Here is a 17,013-nt window from a genome sequence, read left to right on the forward strand (position 1 = left end):
TGTGAAAGGCTCTGTGCTTTAGTTTGCTTTATTTTTTTTTTCCATTTATTTTTATTAGTTGGAGGCTAATTACTTTACACTATTGTAGTGGTTTTTGCCATACATTGACATGAATCAGCCATGGATTTATAAGTCTTTGTTTCTATACCTCGAAACATGTATATTATCAAGGGTGCTGTGTTATTTTTATCCTTAGGTGAAATAAGAGGAAGGACAACACAGGGTGAGAAACAAGGTATAGAAACAAAGACTTATATTATTTCCTTTGGGCTCTGAAAAAAATAAAATACCATGTTGGTGGCAAACAAAATATAACAATTCTAGTAGATAACTGTATTCATGTACTCTTCACTGTACCACTAATCTAAAATTAACTGGCCCATCCTTTCTCCTTGAGGGATAACAATGACAACGAAAACCCATTAGAGCATGACCATTATCAGAGATTTGTGAAGTTCACACAATATGCATTCACTCATCTATTAGCTCAGTTTTAGGACACTGACCCAAACGCTTTCCCTCACACACAAATGTATTTCAAGAATTCTCTACCTGGGACAGCATACGAAGTACACGTTATGGGCAGTAATGACACCATTCAGTTTTTCTCATTGCTTAGGTCAAGACCTATCATAGGGGTGGCAGCACTACAAGTAATGCATTTCAGCCTCCCAGCTTGCTTTCCATCCTTCAGTAAATGCGGACTTAAGAGACGAAGTTCTCAGAACTTTCAAGAGAACTCAAGAGGGTTTGCTCAATGGAGTTCAAATATCAAGCTAAGAGCAAGTTGCAGTTTTGATTTGAACCCTGTTTCCTACTGTCTCAACCCAGGTGTGACCTGCACTTGATAAAACATTAACTTTGTTCTCTATGTAAATAAAATGGTAGCCCTCCAGGTGCACCTGCTGTATGGTATTACAGGCAGAGAGTTATCAGAGGGTAACGTACAAAAAATAAACAGAACCAGTGTGCTAAGGGGCACATTTAGATTGCCGTTGCAGATTATGTATACAGTTAAATCTTTCTGTCAAAGAAGTTTAACACGGTTACTGAATATAACGTATAGTCCACATGGAAGCTAATTTCTTCAAGGTTCCTCAATTTATGGGGAATATTCTTTTGTTTTTTTTTTTTGTGCTTTTATTTTATTTTATTTTATTTTATTTTTTTTTAAATTTTATTTTATTAGTTGGAGGCCAATTACTTCACAACATTTCAGTGGGTTTTGTCATACATTGACACGAATCAGCCATTGAGTTACACGTATTCCCCATCCCGATCCCCCCTCCCACCTCCCTCTCCACCCGACTCCTCTGGGTCCTCCCAGTGCACCAGGCCCGAGCACTCGTCTCATGCATCCCACCTGGGCTAGTGATCTGATTAAAATATTCTTAAAACTATCTTAGGTGAGAAAGTTTTAAATTCTCTCAACAATTACATAACTGGAAGGTATTGAAACGTACTGTGGAGAAAAGGGGAAAAAGTGTTACTAACAATTTGGAATAAACTATGCTTCCTTTTAATATCTTCTGTGACATGACAGAATGATATAGAGTAGGGGGCACATTTATTACTGACAGGTGTAATTTCACCCCTACTTGAGGGGCCATGACTTTAAAAGGAGATGAAAGCTTCCAGCTGATGTATGAGGGACGAAAAGTCTGACAGGAATAACATGACTGTCTCAAGGGAATTGAGTCATGTGGTCCTGCGGTTTACCATTTGGCCATGAAGTTACAAAGATTTACAGTGTGCTCTGAAGGGGTTTGGAACCCGTTTATTTGCATTTTCTCCTGGAGAACTGATAGAACAACTTAGTGAACCTACACACAGTGAGACTAGCTCACCCTGCAGCTGATAATGACATAATGGTTAGAGGCCACCCGCAGCAATTGAACCATGACTGATGAAACCCTCCTGCCAGCAAGTTTCTGGGTTAATCACAAGATTTAAGACATTAAAAGTCTTTATAATTATCATTGAACATGAACCATAGTTTTACATTTAGGAAGGATCTGATTTCACTTTTGTAGATTATATCATATTGACAAGAAGGTCCCAAAGGACTTTGTAGCTTAAGGTCCATTCTGATAAAAGGTCTTTAAATTATATTAGTTAATTAAGCCCACATACATTCTGTACTATTATCATTAAGGAACTGGGCCTAGCAACACTGAGTTTAAGAAAAATATTTAAAACATGAAGCAGAGAATATGTAAGTGCAGATTACTATAATATAAGAAGAATGTAATGAGTATCACAGGAAAGACATGGGATAGAATGGGGGAGAAAAAGCAAGTGGCTACTTCTCTTTAGACATAATAATAGCATGCATTTTGTTAGAATTTACTCTTTGGGGGGAAAATAATTGCAAACCATACACATGATAAGAAATTCATATCCAAATTATATGAGGAGCTCATGCAATTCAACAGCAAAAAAGAAATAGTCTGGTTTAAAAAATGGGCAAATGATCTGAATAGACATTTTTACAGAGCAAACTTACAAATGACCAAAAATTATCTGAAAAGGTGCTCAGCATCACTGATCACTGGAAAATGCAAATCCAAACCACAATGAGATATCACCTCACACTTGTTAAAGAATGTCTTTAATCAAAAAGCTAAGAGATAAGCAATGAAGAGGATATGGAGAAAAAGGAACCCTCGTACATTGTTGAGGGGAATGTAAATAGGTACAGCCATTGCAAAAAATAGTACAGAGGTTCCTTAAAACTAAGATCCCATTTCCAGCTATATAGTCATAGGAAATGATATCTGGACCTCAAAGAGATAACACACACATATATAATATATATATACATATATATATATATATGTATATATATATAAAATTCAGCTATAAAATTATAATTATGAAATAGTATTAAGGCATAGAAAGAAATCCTACTATCTGTAACAAGATTGATGAACCTTGGGGACATTACACTAAATGAAATAAGCCAGACACAGAAAAACAAGTTCCATATGATTTAACGTATATGTGGAATTTTAATTAAAATAGTCAAACTCAAAGAAGAAAAGAGTAGAATGGTGGTTGCTTGGGGTTGTTGAGGGGTAGGTAACAGGGAGATATTAGTCAAAGGGTATAAGAATGGTTATAAGATGAACAAATTCTGAGGATCTAATGTACAGCATGATAACTGTAGTTAATAATACTGTACAGTATACTTGAAATTTGCTATGAGGATAGATCTGTGTTCTCACCAAGAAAAAAGTGTGTGAGATGATGAACATGTTAATTAGCTTGATTCTGGTAATGATTTCATAATATTTACATATAAAAATCATCATATTGTACATTTAAATAGATAAGATTTTTATGTGTCAATTATATCTAAATAAAGTTGGAAAAATTTCTTTTTCTTAAATGTGCATCTTTTTATTACTTCAGCACTATGTCCAGTCAAGGTGGATTGGGGGGTGTTCAGGTGAGTCTAGGGTATTCACAACTTTGAAACCAGTGTAATGGTCTTCTGTGAACAGAGAAAAGACTCCTTTCCCTCTGCATCTTGTTGATGTTATTATTACTAGAACATGTATTAAAGAAGTTGTTAATATGATCAGAAAGGGGAACCGAAAAAGGGAACTGAAATCTCTTCAAATAATAAATTACAACTTCATAAAATATACATTAAATAAATATGTAAATTACCTGAAAACCTATAGATATTAATGAATATTATTCTGCCTTAAAGTTTTAACAAGCTTCCAGTGGATAAAATATTGGTGAGATACAATTCAAAGGAGATAACTATGAAAAAGCATTTGATTTGTTCAAGCATCATTTAGAATTTTTTACTTCTTTTCGCTTTATCATTTTGAGGGTCATTTATGAACTATTCAAACAAAATCATTATTTTATCGACAAAAATCCACTAGTTGGCACAGATACATGGTCACAAAAAATCACAGAAGGCAGCATACAAACAGGTTAATATCTAGACAGGCTAGGTATTGGTGAAAAGCTGCCAAAACATACTATTACACATAAAATAGAAACTGTAAAAAGTTCCATTAATGCCATATAAACAAAAAGTAGGGAAAATTTTAAATATTCAAAGCACTATCAAAAAATCATTGGAGAATTCCTTGATATTTACCCCAAGGAGTTGAATGACCATGCTTACAGAAAAACCTGCACATAGATGCTTAGAGCAGCTTTATTGTTAATTATTAAACCTTGGAAGCAACTAAAATGAATAGATAAGTGAACCCTGGGATAATATTCAGTGCTAAAAAGAAATGAGCTGCCAAGTCATGAAAAGACACAGAAGAAATTTAAAACATATTGCTAAGTGAAAAAAAAAAATCCAACCTGAAAAAGGCTACATACTGTACAATACCAACTATATGACATTCTGAAAGAGGTAAAACTATGGAGACAGTAAAAGATCAGTGGTTGCCAAAGGTTTGGGGGCCAGGCAGTGGAGAGTGACGAATAGGCAGAGCACAGAGGATTTTCAGGGCATATGGGTACATGTCATCATACATTTGTCCAAACCCACAGAATGTACATTACCAAGAGTCAACTATAATGTAAAGTATGCTCATTGGGTGATCATGATGTGTCAATATAGGTTCATCAGTTGTGATGAATTGATGAACCTACATCCCTCATTCCATTGATGCTGATAATAGGGAAAGCTATGTGTGTGGAGAAAGCAGACATATGGGGAAAAATTAACAACTATGAATATTATTCAGATTTCACTGTAAAGCTTTGCTAGTATACATAATTATACACAAGGCAAAAGTCTTACTGATTTACAAAGTCACGTTATTTAACAAAATGTAAGCTTTTTCTTCTGCCTCCAAAACAGTCTTAAGTTTCTGGATATAGTAAGGTGCTCAAATAGAAAACAGTAGAGTTATACAAAAAAATCCTTGGAAACTTTTCTGAGAAATTCATTCCTACATTTCTTTATATTAAAATTATAATCTCTAATTTAAAAGTCTCACATACTTTGTGAACTTAAAACAACTGAAATAAATTTAAATGTACTCAATGCTCTGTGCTGACCTAAATGGAAAGGAAATCCAAAAAAGAGGGGATATATTTATACATATACGGGCTTCCCAGATGGTACAGTGGTAAAGAATCTGCCTGCCAATGCAGGAAACTCAAGAGATGCAGGTTCAATCCCTGAGTTGGGGAAGATTCCAAGGAGTAAGAAATGGCAACCCCCTCCAGTATTCTTGCCTGGAAAATTCCATGGACAGAGGAGCCTGGTGGGCTATTGTCCATGGGGTCGCAAAGAGTGGGACATGACTGAGCAACTGAGCACTCACTCATATATACATACAGCTGATTCCCTTTCCTATACAGCAGAAACCAGCACAACACTGCTTAAAGCAACTACAGTCCAGTAAAAATTAAAACAAATGGAATGAATGAATAAAAGTAAAGCCAAATTATTTGGAGAATTGAATTTTAAAATAGAATATTTTCATAAAACATTTCCTTATTTTCACCTCCGACTGGTTCCAAATAGGAAAAGGAGTACGTCAAGGCTGTATGTTGTCACCCTGCTTATTTAACTTATATGCCGAGTACATCATGAGAAACACTGGGCTGGAAGAAGCACAAGCTGGAATCAAGATTGCCGCGAGAAATATCAATAACCTCAGATATGCAGATGACACCACCCTTATGGCAGAAAGTGAAGATGAACTTATAAGCCTCTTGATGAAAGTGAAAGAGGAGAGTGAAAAAGTTGGCTTAAAGCTCAACATTCAGAAAACTAAGATCATGGCATCTGGTCCCATCACTTCATGGCAAATAGATGGGGAAACAATGGAAACAGTGGCTGACTTTATTTTCTGGGCTCCAAAATTACTGCGGATGGTGATTGCAGCCATGAAACTAAAAGACGCTTACTCCTTGGAAGGAAAGTTATGACCAACCTAGATAGCATGTTAAAAAGCAGAGGGAGGTGGGAGGGGGGATTGGGATGGGGAATACATGTAAATCCATGGCTGATTCATGTCAATGTATGACAAAAACCACTACAATATTGTAAAGTAATTAGCCTCCAACTAATAAAGATAAATGAAAAAAAATAAAAAAATAAAAAGCAGAGACATTAATTTGTCAACAAAGGTCTAGTCAAGGCTATGGTTTTTCCAGTGGTCATGTATGGATGTGAGAGTTGGACTGTGAAGAAAGCTGAGTGCCAAAGAATTGATGTTTTTGAACTGTGGTGTTGGAGAAGACTCTTGAGAGTCCTTTGGACTTCAAGGAGATCCAACCAGTCCATCCTAAAGGAGATCAGTCCTGGGTGTTCATTGGAAGGACTGATGTTGAAGCTGAAACTCCAATACTTTGGCCACCTAATGCGAACAGCTGACTCATTTGAAAAGACCCTGATACTGGGAAAGATTAAGGGCAGGAGGAGAAGGGGATGAAAGGGGATGAGATAGCTGGATGGCATCACTGACTCGATGGACATGGGTTTGGGTGGACTCCGGGAACTGGGGATGGACAGGGAGGCCTGGTGTGCTGCAGTTCATGGGGTCGCAAAGAGGCAGACACGACTGAGTGACTGAACTGAACTGAACTTTCATCATCAACTCCATCTGAACCTCTCTTTCTCTCCATACATACCCACAAGTTTATGCACACAAACACACACACCCACTCTCTTAACTTTACTCAGTTGTATATTAAAATTCTAAGTCATTTCTGACCCTTGACATGATGCTTCTGTGTGTGTGTTAGTCGCTCAGTCATATCTGACTCTGCAACCCCATGGCCTATAGCCTGCCAGGCTCCTCTGTCCATGGAATTCTCCAGGCAAGGATACTGGAGTGCTTGCCATTTCCTTCTCCAGGGGATCTTCTCAACAGTAACTGAACCCATTGCAGGCAGATGCTTTACTGTCTGAGATACTAGTGTGATGTTTCTATCTCTGTATTATTCTGCATTAAGCCTCCTGGCTTCATCCCATCAGGTAACATCTGCTTTCTATCAATGCCAAGAAAGACAGGCTCTTTAAATAGACTTTCTTTAAAAAATAAGTAAAAATAAAAATCTAGTAGTTGCATGGATCTTTAGAAAGTAGAAATCTAGGTTCTTTTATTACATCTAAAATAAGTTTTTCTATATGAAAGCTCTCCATTTACCTCCAGAAAATTGTGGAAAATACCAACATCTGTGTATTGCAATAAAAGCACTACTTGTAACTGCCATTCATCAAGTTAGTGAGTAATTCGGAAAACAGTAGCAATAGACCTTGGAGTGTAGTATACGTAGGATGAAGCCAAAATGTTTTCCTAACTTGTAAAGGAAACTTTTCTATGAGCACTACTTTCTGCCAGTTTCTTCTTAAAGGTATGAGCGGCATCAGCCTCCTGTTGATTTAACTCTAATAATTGAGAGGAAATCCAAATTAGGCATGTTCCATAGGTTAACAATTCACCCTATTAGAGTAAAATTTGAAGCACACTCTCTGTTATTACTGGAATCAGCCATCAGTCAGGCATACTGATAAATGAAATGAACAAAAATATGCAACCTGTTAATAATTAAATACATCATTTATTTTCCTTTCAAGAACCCACCTTTCAATGTTGGTGAAAACACACACTGCCCAAAAATGAAAGTGAAACAGAAAAAGCAAGAAGCTTATAAACTGAATAATCTACTTCTTACTGGTTTATGTTCAGCAACACTTGTGAATGGTATTGAATTTAAGATGGTTCATTTCTTTAGTGTGAATGTCTCTACATAGTATAATTATATAAATACCTTCTCTGACCCAGGGCTTGAACCCAGGTCTTCCGCATTGTGGGTAGATTCTTTACCATTTGAGCCACCAGGTATATACAGACATAGAGAAATATTAAGATGAAGAGTTATATAATTATGATGTACTAAATTCAAAAAGAAATTTCAGCTAGGAAATGTTTTATAAATGTCTCTAGTATATTACACTCTAATCTAAAATAAAAATAAGCAAAACCATCTCAGAGAACCTTCATGCTATTAAATTACATAAGCTTCAAGTCCAGTGCAATTTCCGAACAGCCCCTCTATGGTGGATTCATGATTGGAATTATATTCCCATTTACCCAGCATTAATAGTAGAAAGCAGGTATTCATCTTTACACTGATACCTTTCTTAGTTCTCTCTGTATCACTGAAATGGAAAAACAAGTCCTACAAACAATCCTTCTTATTCTAGACCTTCCAACACTCACAGCTTTCACTCTGCAGTCAGAAACTAAGCTATGGTCAACTCCTCTGGTTTTCAGAAAAATGACCCAATGTTTCCCAATTCTAAAGTCAGAAAATACTGAGATTCATATACCTGTGAGTTGTTTTCTTTCTTATCATTGACTTTTCACCTTGCTATTGTTCTGTCATTCAGCTGTGTCTTACTCTGTGATCCAATGTACTGCAGCACGCCAGGATTCCCTGTCCTTCACTCTCTCCCAGAGCTTACTCAAACTCATGTCCATTGAGTTGATGATGTCATCTAACAATCTCATCCTCTGTTGCCCGCTTCTCCTCCTGCCCTCAATTTTTCCCAGCATCAGAGTCTTTTCTAATGAGTCGGCTCTATGCATCAGGTGGCCAAAATATTGGAGCTTTAGCTTCAGCATCAGTCCTTCCAATGAATATTCAGGATTGATTTCCTTTAGGATTGATTGCTTTGATCTCCTTGCTGTCCGAGGGACTCTTAAGATTCTTCTCTGGCAGCATAATTTGAGAGCATCAATTCTTTGGTGTTCAGCCTTCTTTATGGTTCAATTGTCACATCCGTACATACAGGATAAACCATAGCTTTGACTATACTGACCTTTGTCAGCAAAATGATGTCTCTGCTTTTATATACACTGTCTGTGTTTATCATAGCTTTTCTTCCAAGCAGCAGGTGCCTTTTAATTTCATGGTTGCAGTCACTGTCTATAGTGGTTTTCACCTATTTCCCCCATATTTACAGCTCTAACTCCTGGCATCATCACCCTGCTCATTCCCTTCCTCTTCTCCCTCCCTCCCTCCTTCCCATCCTTCCTTTCTCTCTATTTCTCTCTCTGTGTCTCTCTTTCTCTCCTCCCTAGCTTTTTGCTTTTAACAAATGCTGAACACCTAAACATCCTTATTTAGAGAAAACACTGAAAAGAGAGACATGGCCTCATTCCTTATGGTGCTTCTTGTCTCTGGTCTATTTAAGGAGACAGATATTGAAAGAACATGCAGGTGTGACGAAGAAGTTTAGGGTATGACAAGACCATACAATAAGAATATTTAACATTCTATTTTTTATATTCCTCCTAAGGAAGTAACAATCAAGCTTGTCTCTGAAAGATATTAAAAAGTACATCAATTCAAAAATATAAAGCATAATAGAAAACTGTTAAATAAAAGCAATCATAATCTTGTTTGAAAGGTCCATCTTCTTCTTCACTTAGGTAAAGAAAACTATCCCCAAGAGACTAGCCTTCACTACTTCTTTCACTCCCTGTCTACCTCCTTTCCTCCCTTCCCTCTTTCTGTAAATATTTTCTGAATGCATTCTATTTTCCAAACACAATAAATATCAATCATTATCAAAATTATCTAAAAATTATTATCACAATTTAAATCCACAAATACCCTGCTATAAATTTATTTTAGAGAAACTCTCAGGTAAGCTAAGGATATTTATTAGTTTTACAACAGAAAAAGGTAAAAAAAATGCTTATCATTTGTGGTATAGATTAAAAATTATGGCATATACACCCAATGAAGTACTATGCAGCTTTTAAAAAAGATTGAGACAAATCTATATGACCTAACTTCACAAACTAATTCAGATTTATTGCCACATGGAAACAGCAAGCTGCAGAAAAACATATACAACATAATCCCATTAGAGTATATATGGAAAATTATTTCTAAATCTATATCTGTAATTCCACTTACAAATGTATTTATACCTCTTCATGTGTCTACAACTATGTACCTGTTGCTATAGTAATAGCCATATATCTTTGTACACCCATGGAATGTTTCTGGAAAGATTTACAAGATACTGTTAGTTTCAGAAGGAGTAGTGAGATTGGAAAATGGGATTTTAACTTTTAAAATCTATACCTGTTCTTGGAAGCTTCACTGACTCTTCCTTCAACAAGTGGAGAGGCCTCCCTAACGATTACAAAAGAAAGGTAATCTGATTCCCATTGCCCTAAGAGGACTTACATGGACTGGCCAGAGCTCACAACCCCTGAAACAGGAATGTTGCCCATGAAACACACCAAACAAAGCAGCATGACTGGCTTTCAGTACTCAACATACTACAATTTTGACAAGTGTCATTAAAAACAATAGCCAATAATAGGGGAATCTGGGTCAAAGGCTTACAGATATTGTATTATTCTTGTGTCTTTTCAATAGTTTAAAATTATTTCTAAAGGAAAAGATTCAAAAACAAACAAACAAACAAACAAAAAACAGCTGGCATAATGAAATGTTACAGAGTAGGTGACAAAACAAACTGGTTTTGGTTTTCTGTAAAAACAAATGCCCTCTTTTCATTTCATTTGTAGGTTATGTTTAGAGCCAGAATGAAATACCACAAGCAAAAAACTCATTTTGAAAGCACATGCCTGACATTTGTTTCCATTTCTTCTATTTAAAAGGTGATGTAGTAAGTCAGTGGATTTCACAGGTGGTACAGTGGTAAAGAATCCACCTGCAAAGCAGGAGACACGAGAGTAGTGGGTTTGATCCCTGAGTCGGCAAGATCCCCGGGAGGAGGAAATGGCAACCTACTCCAGTATTTTTGCCTGGAAAATTCCATGGACAGAGGAACCTGGCGGGCTACAGTTTATGAGGTCACAAAGAATTGGACACGACTGAGCACATACAACACGGTAGTAGATCAGTAGGAAGGTTTTTTAATGCTATTTCCTCTTGGTGATACAATCTTTCTCAGCTTTCCAGCCTGTATCTGGAGTTAGATGTACGAGTAAAACTTCTTTTATGTTTAAGGAAAGATGATTATTATGAAAACACAGTAGAAAAATCATTCTGATATTTTTGTTCTCCCATTAGGCCAATTTTTACCTTTGGAAAATAAAGTCAAAGACATGCTTATTAAGCATTTGGTTGAAAAGTAAATGCTGTTCAAAAGAAAATGTATTTGCACAGAAATATCTCTGCAAGAGAGATAATATAACTCCCATTTTAAAAAATACAAATAATGTATCTTAACATGACCTCAAGTAGAACACAAATAACAATTTCTCTTTTAGTTGAGGTATGAATTTTTTATAACTGAGTCATGAAAGATGGAGCTTTAAAATTTTTTCCCTGTAACTGAACTTACCTTGTGATCCTTCACTTCAACTGGTGGCAAAATATGTGATCTTGCCAGTGCAAAATAAACTCAATTCCTTTCTTCCTAGTTAAAACACACTTTCTCTGAGGAAAATATTCCAACGACTCAGAATTCTCTTCATCATCAATCTCTTTTTTATCTTCTTAAGATTAAATTTCTCCTTCTAGTATCACACTGACCTCAGAGGACCAGTGTCCAATCCAAGTTCACTGGCACCTACCCATTCTGCCTTTCTGATGCAATGTACAATTCGTGTGTGTGTGTGTTAGTTGCTCAGCCATGTCTGACTCTTTGTGACCCCATGGACTAGAGCCTGCCAGCCTCCACTCTCCATGACAAGAATACTGGAGTGGGTAGCCATTCCCTTCTCGAGGAGATTTTCCTGACCCAGGGACCGAACTTGGGTCTCCTACATTGCAGATGGATCCCTTACCATCTGAGCCACATAATTCATACTTTTGGCTTTTGATGGTTGTCCCTGCATTTACCTTGAAACATGAGTGTCCCTCTCTGCTTCTTAGTTGCTAGTCATGGGCAACCACCACCACCAACATTTCACAGTGCAGACAGAACAGAGGGGTTATCAAGAGAAAACTGATAAGCAGAGAAGCAGTAGAACACACAGCGTGCCCAGCCCTCAGTGCTCATCATCCACTGCTCAAATCCATGTGCACATGGCCAACATTCCAGCAGAGAGGAAACTGGCGTCGGTAACACCGCATATAATTGTAAGGCTAAGGGCCAAGGAAATCTATGTGATCTGTATCAGTAGAAACTTTCTTGTCAGGGGAGAGGCCCTATTTGTAAGGGGTTGCCTTTGAAGAGGACGACAGAGGATGAGATGGCTGGATGGCATCACTGACTTGAAGGACATGAGTTTGAGTAAACTCCAGGAGTTGGTGATGGACAGGAAGGTCTGGCGTGCTGCGATTCACGGGGTCGCAAAGAGTCAGACACGACTGAGCGATTGAACTGAACTGAACTGAACTGACTGTTTTTCTGTTGAACTAACTCACACCTGCTGAGCCAGCTTCGTGCTAGCAACCAAGGTAAGAAAAGAAGTTAGCCATCAGGCTGCTGAATTCCCTGGTGGCTAAGTGATAAGGAATCTGCCTGCCAATGCAGAAGATGCTGGTTCGATCCCTGGGTCAGGAAGATCCTCTGGAGGCAGAAATGGCAACCCACTCCAGTATTCTTGACAGGGAAATCCCATGAACAGAGAGAAGCCAGGCAGGAGGGCTACAATCTGTCAGGTCTCAAAGAATGGGACATGACTGAGCAACTGAGCACACACATACAACCTAAACCTAAGGATCACTTTTTATATTTAAATTTTACACTGGAATGATCTGACAAAAAGCAAAGAACTGATATTTTGCCTTTTTACTTAGTAGTTTCAATAATTTTTCATTTAATTATCTAGAAATTTGAAAAAAAAATGACATCATTGTCTGCTATTAGCCCTTTGAATTCTTCCCTCATAGCTCAGTTGGTAAAGAATCTGCCTGCAATGCAGGAGACTCCGGTTCGATTCATGGGTCAGGAAGATCCACTGGAGAAAGGATAGGCTATCCCTTGTGACTCAGCTGGTAAAGAATTCACCTGCAATGTGGGAGACCTAGGTTTGATCCCTGGGTTGGGAAGACACCCTAGTAAAGGGAAAGGCTACTCATTTCAGTATTTTGGCCTGGAGAATTCCATGGATTATATAGGCCATGGATCACAATGAGTCGGACATGACTGAGTAAACTTCACTTTCACTTTCCATGTTTATATGTACATATGTATTTTATTTTGTTAGGTTATTTTTTAGGCTAGAGTATTTAGGATATTGATCATCTTACACAACTGCAGTGAATGCCAATGATCTTGCCAAGTAGTCCAGCTTTAACAGGTATGCATCTAGGGTTTCACATTTCTGTATTCTCTTCTTCTACACTTACTTAGAACCTCTTGATTTTTAAGAAAACTGCTTTGTTCTACCTCTTACTCCTCCCTATAGAATTGGACAAGTTGGTAATCCTTGCTTCTCTCAACTGGGTGGAGCTAATAAAGCTCTAAGTGTGAAGTGGTATAGTGATCCTGTTGTTGATTAGTTGCTAGATGTGTCTGACTCATTTGGGACCCCATGGACTGTAGCCTACCAGGTTCCTCTGCCCATGGGATTTCCCAGGCAAGAATACTGGAGTGGGTTGTCATTCCCTTCTCCAGGGGATCTTCCTGACCTAGGGATTGAACCCATGACTTCTGCATCGACAGGCAGATTCTTTACCACTGAGCCACCAGAGTGATCCTAGATAAATTAAAGTCTACACTGTAGAGCAAAACATTCCCTTTTAGGCTAGTTGTTCCAAAACCTATCCTGGGAAAATAGTAGCAATGGCAAATGCATGAGCTTTCAGCCTAAGCATCAATTCAATAGAGATTTATTTATCTGTTTGAAGAACAGCATCTTTTTCCATCTGACCTTAGGATATTCTCTCAATCAAATCCAAATTTAGGTGAAAAACAGAGAAAGGATATATAATGTCCTCAAACTCCAGTGGTATCTATTATTTATTTATTCATTTCAAAATGCACAAAATATGGCATATTTTCTATCAAGGAAAGTTCATCAAAGGAACAATTTTAATTATCTTAATCAGATAAACTCAAAATGTACACAAAAGTTGAGTTATTGTTTCCTGGTGACTCAGCTGTAAGGAACCTGCCTGCCAAGCAGGAGGTGAGGGTTCCATCCCTGGGCCAGGAAGTTCCCCTGAAGAAGGAAGTGGCAACTCACTCCAGTATTTTTGTCTGGGAAATCCCACAGACAGAAGATCCTGGTGTTACAGTCAACGGGGCTGCAAAGAGTTGGGTACAACTTAGTGACTTAAAACAATAAGAAAGCACAAGTTTCCATTTTAAATAACCCTGTATCACAGACAGAGGAAACAAATGTGTGGATACCAAGAGGGAAAAGGTGAGTGGAAGGAGATGGGAGATGGAGGTTGACATATATACACTATTGATACTATGTATAAAATAGAAAGTTAATGAGAACATACTGTACAGCACAAGGAACTCTACTTAATGCCCTGTGGTGACTTGAACGGGGAGGAAGTCCAAAAGGGAAGGGACACATGTATACGTACGGCTGATTAACTGCACCAGACAGTAGACACTTATACAATATTGTAAAGCAACTATGATGCTGTTCAGTTGCCCAGTCCTGTCCAACTCTTTACAACCCCATAGACTGCAGCACACCAGGTCTCTCTGTCCCTCATCATCTCCTGAAGTTTTCCCAAGTTTATGTCCATTGCATTGGTGATACCAGACATCTCATCCTCTGACATCCTCTTCTCCTTCTGTCTTCAATCTTTCCCATCATCAGGGACTTTTCCTATGAGTTAGCTGTCTGCATCAGATGACCAAAATACTGGAGTTTCAGCTTCAGCATCAGTCCTTCCAATGAGCATTCAGGGTTGATTTCCCTTAAGATTGACTGGTTTGATCTCCTTATTGTCCAGGGACTCTAAGGAGTCTTCTCCAGCACCACAGTTCAAAGGCATCAATTCTTCGGCACTCTGCCTCCTCTACAGTCCAGCTCTCACAACTGTATGTGACCACTGGGAAGACCTAAGTCTTGGCTATACGGGCCTTTGTCAGCACATTGTCTAGGTTAGTCATAGCTTCTCTGCCAAGAAGCAAACATCTTCTGATTTCATGGCTACAGTCACAATCTGTAGTGATCTTGGAGCCCAAGAAGAGGAAATCTGTCACTACTTCCACCTTTTCTCCTTCTATTTGCCATGAAGTAATGGGGCTGGATGCCATGGTCTTAGTTTTTTTTAATATTTATTTTTAAGCCAGCTCTTTTACTCTCCTCCTTCACCTTCATCAAGGGACTCTTTAGTTCCTCTTTGCTTTCTGCCAACAGAGTAGTATCCACGTATCTGAGGTTGTTGATGTTTCTCCTGCCTATCTTTATTCCAGCTTGTAACTCATCTAGTCCGGCATTTCTCATGATATGCTCAGTGTATAGATTCAACAAACAGGGTGACAGCAGGCAGCCCTGTCATACTCCTCTCTCACTCTTGATCTGGTTCTAACTGTTGCTTCCTGAATCACATACAGGTTTCTCCAGAGACAGGTAAGGTGTTCTGGTATTACCATTCTGTTAAGAGCTTTCCACAGTTGATTATGATCCACAGAGTCGAAGGCTTTGGTGCAGTCAATGAAACAGGGATAGATGTTTTTCTGGAATTCCCTAGCTTTCTCTTTTGATCCAGTTCCGCTGCTGCTGCTGCTGCGTCGCTTCAGTCGTGTCCGACTCTGTGCGACCCCATAGACGGCAGCCCAACAGGCTCTCCTGTCCCTGGGATTGTCAAGGCAAGAACACTGGAGTGGGTTGCCATTTCCTTCTCCAATGCATGCAAGTGAAAAGTGAAAATGAAGTCGCTCAGTCGTGTCCGACTCTTAGCGACCTCATGGACTACAGCCCACCAGGCTCCTCCGTCCAAGGGATTTTCCAGGCAAGAGTACTGGAGTGGGTTGCCATTGCCTTCTCTGCTCTGATCTAGTGAATGCTACCAACTTGATCTCTGGTTCCCCTTCTTTTTCTAAATCCAACTTGGACACCTGGAAGGTTTTGATTCACATAATGCTGAAGTCTAGCATGCACAATCTTAAGCATGATCTTATAGCATGGGAGATAAGTGCAACTGTCCCATGATTAGCACATAGGATAGAAACTATACTCCAATAAAAATTAATTTTATATATTAAACAAACAATGCTGTATGATAATAAAACAGTGAGATTAAACATTTAACCTCCTCAATTTACCTGGTTAGGTATTTAATACCTATAGCTATAATAAACTGTTACTTCTGAGTTTCAATTTCAGAAGTGTTAGTCGCTCAGTTATGTCCAACTCTGCGACCCTACGGGCTGAAACCCACCAAGCGCCTCTGTCCATGGAATTCTCTAGGCAAGAATATTGGAGTGGGTAGCCATTCCCTTATCCAGGGCATCTTCTTGACCCAAGGATTGAACCTGAGTTTCCTGCACTGCAAGAGGATTCTTTACCATCAGAACCACCAGGGAAACCCACTAAAAGTAACTGAAACTTCTTAATTTTTCCTAGTGGTTCCTTTCTTCAACTCTCTGGGAAGATCACTACTTTATATAATACTCTTCTTATAAATCTTAGTAATAACTAATATTTACTGAGCAGTCACTAAGAACTTTACATACTCTATCTCATTTAAAGTGTTCCATAATTGAATGACTAAGAGCCAGTTTTCACCTTCAATCCATAGCTGAGAAAACTGAAGTACAGAAAAGGCATATCATTTTCCCAAAGAGCTCAAACAAGTAAATATCACAGCTTAATTATAAATCTAAAACTTTGACTCAAACACCTACTATTTTTTATCACAGAGTTAAGTCTAAATCCATTTATTAAAAAACTTCTTCCTTACATTTTGGACACTCAGAAACATTTCTTTAGGAGCCATCTATTCCCATGGAATAACACCTTAAATTTTCAACAATGAAAAGAAAATAAACGACTACAGTATTTAATAGCTGTCATACGTGGTGTCAGTGGTAAGGAACCCGTCTGCCAATCCAAGGGATGCAGGTTCAATCCCTGGGTCAGGAAGATCCCCTGGAGGAGG

General features: G+C 38.2%; 1 protein-coding gene across 2 annotated transcripts in view; it reads right to left on the reverse strand.

Annotated features, from left to right (window-relative positions):
- Positions 1 to 17,013, reverse strand: part of CFAP299 (cilia and flagella associated protein 299) — a 623,215-nt gene that overhangs the window by 334,616 nt on the left and 271,586 nt on the right. The window contains exon 4 of one of the 2 annotated variants that reach the window (XM_065914729.1): positions 7,314 to 7,385. The exons of the other annotated variant lie outside the window; for it this stretch is intronic. Within the exon in view, the coding sequence (XP_065770801.1) occupies positions 7,314 to 7,385 (72 nt within the window). The remainder of the gene's footprint in view (positions 1 to 7,313; positions 7,386 to 17,013) is intronic. 2 annotated transcript variants of the gene reach the window in all.

Source organism: Muntiacus reevesi, chromosome 22 (genome assembly GCF_963930625.1).
Source record: "Muntiacus reevesi chromosome 22, mMunRee1.1, whole genome shotgun sequence".
Lineage (NCBI taxonomy): Eukaryota > Metazoa > Chordata > Mammalia > Artiodactyla > Cervidae > Muntiacus > Muntiacus reevesi.